Raw genomic sequence first — 15,932 nt, 5'->3', positions numbered from 1 at the left:
GGGGTTATAAAGTAAGCTACACTGAAATGAAGAAATAGGATAAGGAGCAACAGGCTCTACTGTTGACAGCCAGGAGGCGTACAGGACATCGATGTGGTTATACAGTAAGGACATGTCAGCTTGGTCCATAAGTTTATATAAGGTAACGTCAGCTGTAAGTTTATATAAGGTAAAGTCAGCTGTAAGTTTATATAAGGTAAAGTCAGCTGTAAGTTTATATAAGGTAAAGTCAGCTGTAAGTTTATATAAGGTAAAGTCAGCTGTAAGTTTATATAAGGTAAAGTCAGCTGTAAGTTTATATAAGGTAAAGTCAGCTGTAAGTTTATATAAGGTAACGTCAGCTGTAAGTTTATATAAGGTAACGTCAGCTGTAAGTTTATATAAGGTAACGTCAGCTGTAAGTTTATATAAGGTAAAGTCAGCTGTAAGTTTATATAAGGTAACGTCAGCTGTAAGTTTATATAAGGTAAAGTCAGCTGTAAGTTTATATAAGGTAAAGTCAGCTGTAAGTTTATATAAGGTAAAGTCAGCTGTAAGTTTATATAAGGTAAAGTCAGCTGTAAGTTTATATAAGGTAAAGTCAGCTGTAAGTTTATATAAGATAAAGTCAGCTGTAAGTTTATATAAGGTAAAGTCAGCTGTAAGTTTATATAAGGTAACGTCAGCTGTAAGTTTATATAAGGTAAAGTCAGCTGTAAGTTTATATAAGGTAACGTCAGCTGTAAGTTTATATAAGGTAAAGTCAGCTGTAAGTTTATATAAGGTAATGTCAGCTTGGTCCATAAGTTTATATAAGGTAAAGTCAGCTGTAAGTTTATATATGGTAAAGTCAGCTGTAAGTTTATATAAGGTAATGTCAGCTTGGTCCATAAGTTTATATAAGGTAAAGTCAGCTGTAAGTTTGACAGTCGCACAGAAAATAAGAGGAAGGACTCTGGTCCAGATAATGATTCTACTGTAGATATAGCATAGGTGGAAAGTAACCAAGTACATTTACTCAATGTGTACAGTACATAAGTACAATTTGGAGGTATTTGTACTACTTGAGGATTTCCAAGTTCCAGTACTTTTACTTCTACTCCACTACATCTCAGAGGCAACTATATTGTACTTTTACTCCGCTACATTTATTTGGAAAACTTAGTATATTTTTCAAAAGATTTTCATCCATTTGAAAACTTGTAATGGGACATTCTGGACAATGAGTATACTTTAACTTGTGGTACTTTAAGTACATTTTTATGCCAATACTTTTGTACTTTTACTACAAGTACATTTTGAATTCTGGACCTTTTCACCGCCGCTGTAAATGAACATGGATTTGTACGTGTACTGCATGCACGCTCCTTTCAGAGAGACTAGAGCGGTGCCCGGTGGAGCCTCTACAGCGGTGCCCGTTGGGCACTGGCCTACTTGGAACGATGCAAGTTGGAAATACATGCCCTACCCAGATATTGTCTATGTGTCTTTTATGCCCATATTGAGTTCTTTGTCAGGCATGCCCAAATATGGAGTCTATACAGACGTCAGAATGATGTCAGAACAGGCCAGGCAGAGGCCTTTTTGGGGCGGTTCTGGACAACCGTGGGTACGACCAACTCGACACCGGGCACTGCACTCCCTGCGGTGGGGTGGAACGCGTGTGTCGAATTTGAAGTCGGTGGGGCGAACGGTTCTGGAGTTACGTGGATTACAACAGTACACACACACACACACACTGACAGACAGAGACTTGGTGCATTTATACTTAGATGAAAAAATAGACGTAAGTGGCTTATTGGCCCAAAAAAATAAAATAAAAATTAAGTCCCAGTTGCTTTACGTTGCATGGCTAATAATGTACCATTACCATTACCTCCCCCCCCCTGAGGATTAGTGTGTATTTTTAGGAAGGAGGAAGGCAGAGGGGGGTTGGTGAAGGAAACAGTGTTTATACCGTGAAGATGGTGGTGGTTATAATTTGAGGGAGGAGACAGCGGTAAAGTTTAGTGCAGTGGTTTTCAACCCTTTTCATATCAAGGCTCATTATTTATTGGGCATTTGAGCCACACGGACCACCATTTGATGACATTGAGTCTCTCAGACCCAAAACTTAATAATTGGATAAGGTTTTGCTGTATTGATGTTGGTATAATGTCTTGTAACTTAAATAATGCAGATGTTCTTAACAATAATTTAACTCTCGTAAAATATGCCTGAAGAAGGCAGAAAGGCCGAAACGTTGCTATATGACTCTTTAAAATAAAGTTCTTGAACCAGCAAGTGGCAGTGTGCGGGTCTCTCCTCCTTCCTCATAACGTTTGCTGTACTGCCAGGACCTATACGCACCTGCTATAAAACTGAACCGGGTGTGCGGAAGTCATCCCTCGAATAACTCTCGTAAAATGAAACCAAATGGATGGTAACCTAATAAAATGTTGCTTAAACGGTTCAACCTAATCTTAATTCTAACCTTAACCTCAGTAAAACGGTGCCAAAACCTAACCCTATTCCTAAACTTAACCCCAGTAAAACTATGCCTAACCCTTAACGTATTTCTAACCTTATTCTCAGTAAAACTATACAAGAACCGCCACACTGAGCGGTCGGCGTGAGGTCGACGGGGAAAAAAACTAGATGGAGACCTGTACCTGTTACCGGCTTAAGAACTAGATGGATTATGGTCGACCTGTACCTGTTACCGGCTTAAGAACTAGATGGATATAGGGGCGACCTGTACCTGCTGTTACCGGCTTAAGAACTAGATGGATATAGGGGCGACCTGTACCTGCTGTTACCGGCTTAAGAGACGGCTTAAGAAGTTGTAATGGGAGGTTTAGCAGAGGAGTCCAGCAACTCTGAAAGGACTGCGTAAGGATGGGAGAGAGAAGGAACATCCAAGGGATGGGAGAGAGAAGGAACATCCAAGGGATGGGAGAGAGAAGGAAGGATGGGAGAGAGAAGGAACATCCAAGGGATGGGAGAGAGAAGGAACATCCAAGGGATGGGAGAGAGAAGGAAGGATGGGAGAGAGAAGGAACATCCAAGGGATGTTAGAGACTTATAGAGGGTCAAAGATGGGGTAAAAAACAAGAAGAAAGGAGAGAGAGAGAGAGAGAGAGGTCCAAATGGTCTCTCAGGGCAGCAGAGGGATTGGGCTGAGAAACAGCCAGAAACCATTCATTATTAATGCTGTACAGTGTACACACACGTGCATGTTTACACAATAATACATACAAACACACGCATGCACGCACGCACGCATGCACGCACGCACGCACGCACGCACGCACGCACGCACACACGCACGCACCCACACACACACACACACACACACACACACACACACACACACACACACACACACACACAGTCACACACACACCTCGTCCGTTCCAAAACGTAGAACTACTTCGTAAAGTAAAAGTCCAGAATTCAAAATGTACCTAAGTACTCACTATGCAGAATGTCTCATTTCATGTTTTCAAATATAACAATTGTTAATGTACTGTATAACATTGTGAGCTTGTAGATCAGCTATTTAGGCTAAATAATAATCCAAATCTACAAAGTAACTATAGTAATTAAGGGTTTCAAATAAATGTAGTGTAGTAGAAGTAAAAGTATTGAAAATTTGACGTACTCTTTGTACAGTTACTTTCCACCATTGCACACACCATGAATGTAGCCACTGCTTACAGAAATAAGAGAGTAGTGCCATCTTGTGGTCTTTTCAACAAACTGCATTGACATTTACAGAGCTCACCACCATACTGTAGGTCATTTCTTATGCTGACGGATGGATGGGTATGATGGTATTAGGTCTGCTTGGGTACCTTTCCCGGGGCAGACAGACCACAGAAATCTGTTCCATGGATTTTTTATTTTTTCCAGTCCACTTTTTTTTTTAACTCTGTCCAGTTTCCACTGCACTGAGTTTCTGTGAATTTCAGAAACCGTTCTGTCTGACGTCACATGTACGGGTCAGCAGCCCATTCCTTCTAACCTCCTTCCTCTCTAAAAATATATATTATTTATATAGTATTATATAGTATTTTCACAATGATGCAACGCATTGTGAGCTTGTAGAATAAGTATACAATAGAGCTTACTCTTTTCCGCTGTAACCATCTCATCATATCTCCCTTTTATTTGCATTAAACCCACCAGAAATGGAGGGTTTATGCATGCTAAGGGTTATGTGATAAAAAGGCCAGAGGGAACTGTGTGTGTGTGTGTGTGTGTGTGTGTGTGTGTGTGTGTGTGTGTGTGTGTGTGTGCGTGTGTGTGTGTGTGTGCGTGCGCGTGCGCGTGCGTGTGCGTGCGTGTGTGGCTTTTGCTGCATTAGAGAAGCAATGAGGGAGTGTAACACTTCGAGGTGTATGAAAATAACTCGTCCTTATAGTGCATTCCGATCTGTTCCCCACATCTAAATCTTATCCAATGACAGCAAAAATATTAAGAGGCTCGATCTCATGGTGGTCCGTGGCTCAATAAATGCCAAATAAATAAAGGACCTTGATATGAAAAGGGTTGAAAACCACTGGCGTACATAACGAACAGAATGAAAACTAACCCTAATCTCTTCCATTTTTCTGTCAGGATGAGAAGAACCAGCTGATGACCACTAATGTCTGGCTATGGCAGGTAAAGATATATATTACTTTTGTATTGAAACTTGTAACTTAATGTAATGTATGCATAAATTGTAAAACCCTGAATAATTCTTAATAAAGTATATATAAAAAGCAGGTAAAGATACACACGGTAGTACTGGTACATCTATAATGTTTTTTTAGTTATCTTGTGTTTCATATAAAGGTGATGATACAATTTAATAAGGCAACATTTGGTCCTTTGACCAGCCAAGGTCCGTTTCTCAGCGGGGAAAAGTACACCCCGGCCAAATTTGTTTAATAACCCTCCTAGATGACAAATCCATTGAGAAACGGACCTTTGCTCTCCGTGGTCACGGAACTGCCGTAAACGACCCAACAAAATTCCATAATGACATCATTGACATGATCATGTTAATGTGGGAGAGTGTGACATATAGGCCTACAGTGTTTTATTTTAGTGTCTGTTTTATTAAGCACAAATAATTACACTTCCATTATGCCATTTTTATCAATCATCATTTGTTATTACTGTTCTAAATTATTATTCATGTCATGATTGTGTGTGAGTGTATGGGACCCGAATGGAAACGAGACCGCAAGGTCTTTCTTCGTGAAATCCTTTTGGACAAAATGCTTGCCTGTACATTGTGCTGTTTGCATTTATACGTTGTCTAATAAAATATTCACTCAATCAATAGCTGAGACAAGGAGAGCTTCAGAGTGGATGAGTAATGTCTACAGCTATGGCCCAAGCAGGCATATACTATAATCTATAATCATCTTTTGTACCTTTACTTCAGCTGGTTGTTCAAGCATGAATGCCAGACTCTATTCCCAGAGTGGTTTTGACGAATCCCGTATAAACCTTGGTCAGGTCAAGCATGCTTATCCACAAATAAGTTGGCATTTTATTTTGTTCCCACAGGAGTGGGTTGACGTGAAGCTGCGATGGAACCCAGACGAGTACGGAGGAATCACCTCCATCAGAGTGCCTTCGGAGACCATATGGCTCCCTGACATCGTCCTCTATGAGAAGTGAGCCACAACACAGACACAGACATGCAACAAAGCTACAATGCCAACATGCAGTGGTGTAAAGTAACTGGGTACATTTACTTAAGTACTTACAAGTAAGACGCGCGAACGCGGGAAGCGAACGCAGCTCGTAAATTGCAATAACAACAATTAGAATAAATTACGTACTTTAAGGTTTTTTTTTTGTTCTCTTTTTTTAAAGGTTTTTTTAAAGATTATTTTTTAAGTTAAGTTTTTTTTTAAAAGTTTTTTTAAGTTGTTTGTGTGTGTGTGTGTGTGTGTGTGTGTGTGTGTGTGTGTGTGTGTGTGTGTGTGTGTGTGTGTGTGTGTGTGTGTGTGTGTGTGTGTGTGTGTGTGTGTGTGTGTGTGTGTGTGCATGTGTGCGTGCATGTGTGTGTTTTTGTGTGTGATACAGCTGCGCCCTCTGGTGACGGGCAGGTGGTGTTACAGCGTGCCACACACACACACAGACAGACAGACATGATCTGCTGGGTCTCATAGTAAATGCTCACTGCGTTCGCAATTAACCAATGATAATGAGCCATACCAGGAAACAAAACAAAATGTCATGCACTCTCCACAAAGGATCGATGGAAAAGTGCCATTACATTTTTTTCCACGTTATACTGTCTCAGTCTGCGCATAAAATGCAGCCTCTGCTGACCTTTCTTATAGATGGAATGAGTGTTGGACTTCCATGTCAGCTTGGAATCAATCGTAAGTACATCTCCATCTTCGATCCTCATTGCCGCACATCTGTTCTCCTCTCCGCAGCGCGGACGGTCGCTTCGAGGGCTCCCTCATGACCAAGGCCATCGTGCGCTCCGACGGCACCATCACGTGGACGCCGCCGGCCAGCTACAAGTCGTCGTGCACCATGGACGTCACCTTCTTCCCGTTCGACCGGCAGAACTGCTCCATGAAGTTCGGCTCCTGGACCTACGACGGCGACATGGTGGACCTGGTGCTGATCGACCACTATGTCAACCGTAAGGTAGTGTTGCTGGTGCTGATCCACCACTATGTCAACCATAAGGTAGTGTTACTGGTGCTGATCCACCACTATGTCAACCGTAAGGTAGTGTTACTGGTGCTGATCGACCACTATGTCAACCGTAAGGTAGTGTTACTGGTGCTGATCCACCACTACGTCAACGGTAAGGTGTGTTACTGGTGCTGATCGACCACTATGTCAACCGTAAGGTAGTGTTACTGGTGCTGATCCACCACTACGTCAACGGTAAGGTGTGTTACTGGTGCTGATCGACCACTATGTCAACCGTAAGGTAGTGTTACTGGTGCTGATCGACCACTATGCCAACCATAAGGTAGTGTTACTGGTGCTGATCCACCACTATGTCAACCGTAAGGTGTGTTACTGGTGCTGATCGACCACTATGTCAACCGTAAGGTGCATTACCCATAATTATCTGTATTTGGTCGCCGACCCCCATCTGAAAATATGTTGTTCCAGCGACCCCCCGGAAGCAAAGACTTGAGTTAAGAACGTTCGCTCTGAAAGAATAAATATTCAAAGATTGCGACACATTTTCACGATTTTTCAAAAATAGCAGACCTACAAGCTCGTAGCACGGCACTCGGTGCCGTGCTATGAGCTTGTAGATCTGCTATTTTTCAATAGCTAAAGTATAAAATAATGCTTAAAACACCAAAAGGGGTTCCCACCCAAAATGGGTTAAGGTGTAACAATAGCTGTTTTTCATTTCTGATTCCGTCTCCGAAGGACTTCTTCGACAACGGCGAGTGGGAGATCCTCAACGCCACGGGCGCCAAGGGCAGCCGCCGGGACGAGGTGTACTGGTACCCGTTCGTCACGTACTCCTTCATCCTCAAGCGGCTGCCGCTGTTCTACACGCTGTTCCTCATCATCCCGTGCCTGGGCCTGTCCTTCCTCACCGTGCTGGTGTTCTACCTCCCCTCGGACGAGGGCGAGAAGCTCTCCCTCTCCACCTCGGTGCTGGTGTCGCTCACCGTCTTCCTCCTGGTCATCGAGGAGATCATCCCGTCCTCCTCCAAAGTGGGTCAACCATTTTCATGTCAAGATCCATTATTTATTAGGCATTTGAGCCACGGACCACCATTTGATGAGATTTAGCCTCTTAGACCCAAGACTTTATAATATTGTGTTGTCGTTGGATGAGATTTTGTCCACAATTCCATGCTGTATTGGTGTGGTACCTGAACAGGCAAATCCTGTAAAGGTCCATTTGTTTTCATTCGTTTTCACTTACCGCTCTATTTCTATAAGGGTCCATTTGGTTACCATCTCTCCATCATTTAGCTGGGGACCACCTGGAACCCCCTCAAGGACCACTGGTGGTCCCCGGACCACTGGTTGAAAACCACTGGGGTAATTGTAGTCTTGCGTTGCCAGACTGTTGCCTTTTCAAATGCTTCTGTCATACAGTCTATCCGTTTCGCCTTTACAGTCGCGCAAATGTATGCTGATATAAATAGAAAACAGATATATAGCTTGTTGCTTAGCTGAAAAGGAAATCAAAAAATAAGGTGTAGTTCCAGACTCTATAGCATTCGGAGATTGTGGAATAGTTGTCTGGCTACGCGAGACTAGGGTAATTGCTGTGTGTTTTTTAGGTTCACAAGGCATTTTCTACACTAGAGAACAACAAATATGACTAACAATGTTTTCTTCCTTGCTCTTCGATAGCTAAACATTCTAAAATGTTCCCCTCTCAGGTGATCCCGCTGATCGGCGAGTACTTGCTCTTCATCATGATCTTCGTCACATTCTCCATCATCGTCACCGTGTTCGTGATCAACGTGCACCACCGCTCGTCGGCCACCTACCACCCCATGGCCCCCTGGGTGAAGAGCCTGTTCCTCCAGAAGCTGCCCAAGCTGCTGTGTATGAGGGGCCACACTGACAGGTGGGTTATAGTGTATGAGGGGCCACACTGACAGGTGGGTGCCCAAACTAGTGTGTATGAGGGGCCACACTGACAGGTGGGTGCCCAAACTGTTGTGTATGAGGGGCCACACTGACAGGTGGGTGCCCAAACTAGTGTGTATGAGGGGCCACACTGACAGGTGGGTGCCCAAACTGTTGTGTATGAGGGGCCACACTGACAGGTGGGTTATAGTGTATGAGGGGCCACACTGACAGGTGGGTGCCCAAACTAGTGTGTATGAGGGGCCACACTGACAGGTGGGTGCCCAAACTAGTGTGTATGAGGGGCCACACTGACAGGTGGGTGCCCAAACTAGTGTGTATGAGGGGCCACACTGACAGGTGGGTGCCCAAACTAGTGTGTATGAGGGGCCACACTGACACGTTGGTGCCCAAACTGTTGTGTATGAGGGGCCACACTGACAGGTGGGTGCCCAAACTGTTGTGTATGAGGGGCCTATATGACTTTTTTGTTACTGGGGCCAGTTTTGAATTGCATCTGTCCGTAGGCGCTCTTTGAGGGCGGTTTTGAAGGAGCCAAGGGATTCACAGGTCTTAATGGCTGTTGGTAGGGCGTTCCACATTTTAGTTGCATAGGAGCAGAATGAATTTAATCCCTTGTTTGAGCCGAATCTGGGTTGCACGTGATTAGTTGAACTTGAACTCCCTCTGGTGTTTGTTGTGAGTTGTGAGTGTGGACTTAGATAGTATTTTAAACAGACTTATAGCTTGTTATGTAGACAGCTCTAGAATTGCATTTTATGTAGTCATAGCACTTTATAGTACACATGTATAATATATTATATAGTATAGCATGTATAGTTTACATAGATACTCCACTGTTACGTTCTTAGTTTACGCATGATTCATGATAACTACTTTTTATATATGTGATGTATGCCATGCTTTTGTTATTGCTTAATGTAAATCGCTCTGGATTAAGAGTCGTCTGCTAAATGCCTAAATTGTAAATTGTAAATTGTTCATGGATTCTTAATTCCCAGGTTCCACTACCCAGACATTGAGCCCAGCAGTCCAGAGCTGAAGCCCCGTGGCGGGGGTCCGGGCAGGAGGGGGATACCGGGCCATGGGTCTTCGGCTCAGCAGAGGGGAGGAGGACCTCTGGGTGGGAAGGAGGACGAGAACCACGCCTGGGTGACCATGTTGGAGAAAGCCACCAACTCAGTGCGCTACATCAGCCGGCACATCAAGAAGGAACACTTCATACGCGAGGTGCACTGCTCGTTTATTTAACCCAGTGGTTTTCAACCCTTATAGATCTCTAACTCTAGAGAGTGTAAAATGAAACCAAAGGGACGCTCTCAGGAGTTTGTATTGTATTGTTAAACATCTGCATGACTTAATTTATAAGAAGTCTACAGAATTAGAGAATGTTGAAAATGTGTTATCATCGTTTGCCAGTTATCTCTCCTATGATACCAACATCACACAGCATGGGATTTCTTGGAGATCTTATCCGACAACAACATATTCTTCTTTATCTGAAAGGATATACATCTCTGTGGTTCAAATGCTGAATAAATAATCGGCCTTGATATGAAACGGGTTGAAAACCATTGATTTAACACATTAAGTGGTTCTCACACCTTTTCATGTCATTTAACACATTAAGTGGTTCTCACACCTTTTCATGTCATTTAACACATTAAGTGGTTCTCACACCTTTTCATGTCAAGAACCCCTAGAATTATCCGTGTTTGCCCGCCGACCTCCATCTCAAAGCCTTTTGTTCCAGGGACCTCCCAGAAGCAAAGGTTTTAATTAAAAACGTTTGCTGTGAAAGAATATACCGTATATTCAATGAATTGCACCATATTTTCACAATTACAAAAAAAAAGCAGATCTACAAGCTCGTAGCTCACTATGAGCTTGTAGATCTGCTATTTTTCAACAGCTATAAAGCTCATTTTACTATATGAAACCTAGCATTCCTAACAGGGGAACATGCCCAAAAGATTGAAGATCACAACACATTGTAACACAATGTGTTGTGAGCTTGTACATCGTCTGTTTTCAGCCAAGAGATTTGCAGTAGAGGGGGGGAAAAGGACCGTACCAAGTAAAGTATAGACCCCTGCATGGAGTCCATGTGGTTGTGATTTGTTTTCAGATTTTCAAATGGACTGAGGATGTTACTGTGGATGCGTGTGAGATTTCATATCTGAATGTCACTTATTTTCATGCATTTACGCTCCAAATGTTTCTACTAGGTTTTCTCTGTCAGTTCTTGTTCAACTTCAACTTCAGTGTGTGAGACTGTGCGTGCGTGTGTGCGTGCGTAGTGTACCGTACCGAAAATGACAGTTGTATTAAAAATTCACAGAATAAAATCCCTTAAGGTTGACACAGTCCCATAACAACACCTGTGGACCTGTCTGTCTGCCAACCCCCCCCCCCCCCCCCCCCCCCCCACCCCCTATCTCTCTCTTTCTCTCTTTCTGGCGTCAGGTGGTCCAGGACTGGAAGTTTGTGGCCCAGGTGTTGGACAGGATCTTCCTGTGGGCCTTCCTCACCGTATCGATACTTGGAACAATCCTCATCTTCACTCCTGCCTTGCACTTGTACTTTAGCACACCGCCATGAACAGACACACGTACACACGCACGCACACACAAACACACACGCACACACAAACACACACGCACCACTGTTGATTTTGTCAACTTTAAAACTATGACAAAAGATGGTTCGTCCACTACCCTTTTTTCCACTGACGAAAACGAAATAAAAACTAAGCTATGATGACTAAAACGAAGACTAGTCTAAATATAATTGACAATTTCGTCAGACTTTTGCCACTGGGTTCCCAGATTGATTAAAGCTAGACTATATAACATTAGGGAGGGAGTAGTGGAGAAGAGATCCAGTAAAACTAAATTGATTGATTGATTGATTGATTGAATATTTTATTAGACAGAATGTAAAAACAGCAACAGATCAAGTACAGTCAAATACTCAGTCCAATTTGAAATTATGTTATGTTCGGTTGCGCTTTGAAAATAGCAGATCTACAAGCTCACAACTCGTCGCACTGGGAAGCGTTGTGAGCTTGTAGATCGGCCATTTACAGCATGCAACCAAGTGTCAATCAATAGTTTAAATAGCCAATCTACATCGACACGTTGAGAGCACTATTCAAAAAGGTTTTTCAAAATAGTAAAAAAAAGGCAAAGTAGTTAGGGATAGTTAGGGATAAGGGGTTTAGCATCGATGAAAATAGAGCCCTATGACTAAAGATAAATCAATATGCAATAGTCAAAATCAACACTGTCACGCACGCACGCACGCACGCACGCACGCACGCACGCACGCACGCACGCACGCACGCACGCACGCACGCACGCACGCATGCATGCACGCACGCACGCATGCACACACACACACACACACACACACACACAGACTCACACTGCACTGTATGCAGATGCACAAACATCGCCAGCAGTTCATCTGTCTTGTCTTATTGCTAGCGTGTATCTCGTCAACTATTGATGTCACACATTCACACCAATGACACTGTATATACATTAGAACATTTCCACCTCACCGCATGGCAACATGCATAATAGAGCACCGAAGTCCACGGGTTCGTGTACTTTTTTATTTGTATTATAATCCCCATAGGGAGGATCTTTAGATCGCCTCATATAAGGACTGTGTTTGAAAAATAAACAAATCATCCCGGCCGCTTCACTCATATTGATATGAAGAATCAACTGACTCCAGAAAAACGCTAATGTTACTGCTGCCAAATTAGTTAAATCAAATATGACTGACTGACTGTCGTAAACGATACAGAGACACCTCCCAGACAATATCGCTGGTTTATTTTTGGACCACAATTCTTCTATTCTTCTATACGATTTTCTCGATAGATGAAAAACTTGCCAACCTCTCTTGTGTTGGTGGAATGAGCGAGTGACGTCAGGACTTCGGTGCTCAATAGTACCACTGAGAAACAAACTGGTTGAATTGTATTTCTGCTTTAAACATGCAGTTTGTGCACTATAAGAATGCGTGAGAATGAAAGCAATAAGACAGCCTACTCCACGTCTTTATATCATTTCAATGAATGTTTGGGATTTCGATTATCGATGCATAAATCACTCCTTGTTACTATCCATGTCCTCTTACCCCACTCAGCTGTTTCTGTCAATGAATTATAATGAATTAAAGCTATTAATACAATTTTGAAAATGATACGACTTAAGTAATTCATTATTATACCGACTGGTGTGGCTTTGTTTGCAGAATGTTGTATGTGTGCCTATAGTAATGGTAAATGGTGCATTTATGTGCATTACATTCACCCATTCATACACCGATGGAGGCGGAATCCATGCAGGGCACCAACCAGCACATCAGGAGCAATTAGGGGTTCAGTGTCTTGCTCAAGGACACTTCGACACTAACTCTGGGGGAGCCCGGGTTCGAACTGGCAACCTTGCGGTTGCCATCCAGCTACTCTACCCCTGAGCCACCCACTTGTAGAGTGCTTCAAACATATTGGTTATAGGCCTATGGATAAATTAAGGATTTTACAGTGTTTGTGTGTGTGTGCAGCGCGCACCCATTTTTGTGGGGTCCCAGAAATGTAGTACATTGGATCTTATGCTAATGTTCCACAAATCCACAATAACTTGGTAGCCTGGCTAATAAGCCAGACGCCATTCAGCTGTTGGCAAAAATAATTGCCCTCCCGCGGATTTAGTCTGGCTTATTAGCCAGGCTATGTCTAGTATAAGCAATATTAATATGCTCATTATCATGTAAAAAATAAAAAGGGCCACATATGTTGGGCAGGAAAAGGGCAGGTGCCGAAGCCCCAAAAGCACATGCCTGTGGCAAGACTTAATTGGTCTTGTCTGCGGGAAATGTTTGATTTTCTGTTTTACACACCATTATAATGTTCTTTTGAGTGGTGCAAACCACTCCAATAACCAGCTTTGTCTGTATACGTGTCACATGTACGTGGCCCCACGTACATGTGAGCATGGTTGCTATGGTTAGTGTGTGACGTCACTGCACCACTCAGTTCACACAGGTGTGATTTTTTATCATAAGACCCAATTATTGAATGTCAGTCTCCAGGTTTTGGCATATTAGGAGTCAAAGTCAAAGTCAAGGTCATACGATTTGTCACACACGTTACCGCAGTGAAATTTGTTCTCCGCATTTGACCCATCTCTTGGAGCGGTTGAGCCGCAGCCAAGGAGCGGTGAGCTGCAGCCGTGCCGCGCTCGGGAATCATTTGATTAGTAGATTTGACCCCCCAATTCAACCCTTTGATGCTGAGTGTCAAGCAGGGAGGCATTGGGTCCCATTTTTACAGTCTTTGGTATGACCCGGCCGGGGATCGAACCTCCAACCTCCCAGTTTCAGGGCGGACACTCTAACCACAAGGCCACTGTCTGGCTAGTCCAACTAGTACTACTACAGTGGTCCTCAAATGTTTTATTTGCAAGGACCCCCTTAACTCTGAGAGTGTACAAATGGGGTCCATTTGGTTTGAACACTCTCAGAGTTACAGATCTGTTTATATGGTCATTCAGGGCTATATCTATATAGTGCGGTGGGGGGGGATTCAGATTTTACGGGGGCCAGTTTCGAATTGCAGCCGTGGCAAATATTTCGACCAAAATGTCCACCACAAGCCATCACAGCCATCATGACCCCTACTGCTACAACCAGGAATGTGGAGCAGGCTCGAGTTTTGGGTGTAATGTTACAGAGTTGCCCCTAGGTGGTAGCAAAGCTTTTTTATTCGTAGGAGAGTTGACAGCCAGCATTTTGCAGAGAAAATAAATACACAACAAATCATTTTGGAAGCAAGGTGGATCGTTTTCAGCGACCTCCCTATAACAGCCACAAGAGGAGGGAAGGTTAGGATCGAGACTCCCTTAAAGAACGTACAAGTTAAGTCCCTTTGGTCCACATCCATTGTTGTTGTTGTTGTTGTTGTGAGTATGAGACAGGAGAGGAGAGAGACATATTCAATTCATCCACCCACATTTCCCAGCCGTGTTCGACTTGGCGACCTGGCTATAAGCTCCCTGGTTAGGCCTTCAGGCTGCCACCATGCACCACTCCACGAAAATTGTTTTAGTGATCGACCCTGCCCAATGGTACAGTATCATCATGGCGTAAGTGTACATCATGACCTAGTTTTTGTTCCCTGTCTTGTTAAAAAGAAAGATAGTGTGAAGTAGTGTGAACGCCACCATGCACTTTCTGTGTTATCAGAGTATTGATCGCTAGAGCTGGGCAATATGCCTAACCTGACTCTCTGCTGCCCCATCTGGCGGAGTCAGGTTACAATATGCCTATATATCTATTGATATTGTGATATGAGTTATGAGTATTATGAGATAGGCTATAGCCTGCCCTATAGTACTGTATATGTCGTCTGGGATTGTGGATATTAAGTGATATAATAATAGCCGGCCGCTACCTACAATATTGTCAAGTTACAGTCTATTCCTGGCTTTAAAAGCTGCATTACAGTAAATTGCCCACTGAGCAATAGCCGGCTATTAGACGTGCGTCTAAAAATGGGATAAAAAACGTCTAAAAATGAAAGTTTTTTTAGACGTCTATTCTTAGATTAGACGTTGATTAGACGTTGTTTAAACATCTATATATAGACCGTCTATATATAGACGTCTAATCAACCGCTAATCAACATCTAATCAACGTCTAATCTAAGAATAGACGTCGAAAAAAACTTTCATTTTTAGACGTTTTTTATCCCATTTTTAGACGGCCCTTTAGACGAATATTAGACGTCTATTAGACCAAAAAATGCTCAGTGGGTGATGTCTTTTTACCTGACTTCAATTTATGTAGGCCTACTTGTATCAATGTATTTATTATATGGCATTACTATACTGATGTTTATCACAAAGCTTATTGTGAAAGCAACTTATTTTGTGAAAGCAGGAATAGTCATCCGCACAATACAATACTGATATTGAGGTCAAACATATTGTATTTAATTTAGTCCATATATCACCCAGCGAGCCCTACTCAGCATTTATTTAAGAGCCAAAGCTCTCATGGGGTAGACAGATTATTGTCTGTCAAGCCTATAAAAGCCTTCATGACTCATCGTTACTTTGAAAACCAGTCATTTTTGGTGAGCGATACCATCACATCATGCAACAATAAGGTAGCCTATAATACAAAAGAATCACACCCGTGTGAAGTGAGGGGTGCTAATACCCATTTTGACCTGAGATCAGATTCTAAAAATGTCTTCTACATCCTGACAGTTTTAGCTATGTTTCTATGTCAGTCGTTCTTCGATCTTTCAAAAATAGCAGATCTACAAGCTCATAGCGCGCCACCGA

The 15,932-nt window shown here is 42.9% G+C and overlaps 1 protein-coding gene across 3 annotated transcripts in view; it reads left to right on the top strand.

Moving 5' to 3' along the window:
- Positions 1-12,753, top strand: part of LOC306921610 (neuronal acetylcholine receptor subunit non-alpha-3-like) — a 101,595-nt gene extending 88,842 nt beyond the window's left edge. For all 3 annotated transcript variants that reach the window (XM_079498820.1, XM_079498821.1, XM_079498819.1), the window contains exons 3-9: positions 4,582-4,626; positions 5,524-5,633; positions 6,408-6,627; positions 7,378-7,671; positions 8,352-8,542; positions 9,567-9,795; positions 11,032-12,753. In XM_079498820.1, coding sequence (XP_079354946.1) covers positions 4,600-4,626; positions 5,524-5,633; positions 6,408-6,627; positions 7,378-7,671; positions 8,352-8,542; positions 9,567-9,795; positions 11,032-11,166 — 1,206 coding nt within the window. In that variant the 5' untranslated portion in view covers positions 4,582-4,599 and the 3' untranslated portion in view covers positions 11,167-12,753. The remainder of the gene's footprint in view (positions 1-4,581; positions 4,627-5,523; positions 5,634-6,407; positions 6,628-7,377; positions 7,672-8,351; positions 8,543-9,566; positions 9,796-11,031) is intronic.
- Positions 12,754-15,932: the final 3,179 nt, after the last annotated feature.

The sequence above is a fragment of the Electrona antarctica genome, assembly GCF_951216825.1.
Source record: "Electrona antarctica genome assembly, chromosome: 4".
In the NCBI taxonomy this organism is placed as follows: domain Eukaryota; kingdom Metazoa; phylum Chordata; class Actinopteri; order Myctophiformes; family Myctophidae; genus Electrona; species Electrona antarctica.
This window is presented reverse-complemented; position numbering and strand designations above follow the sequence as displayed.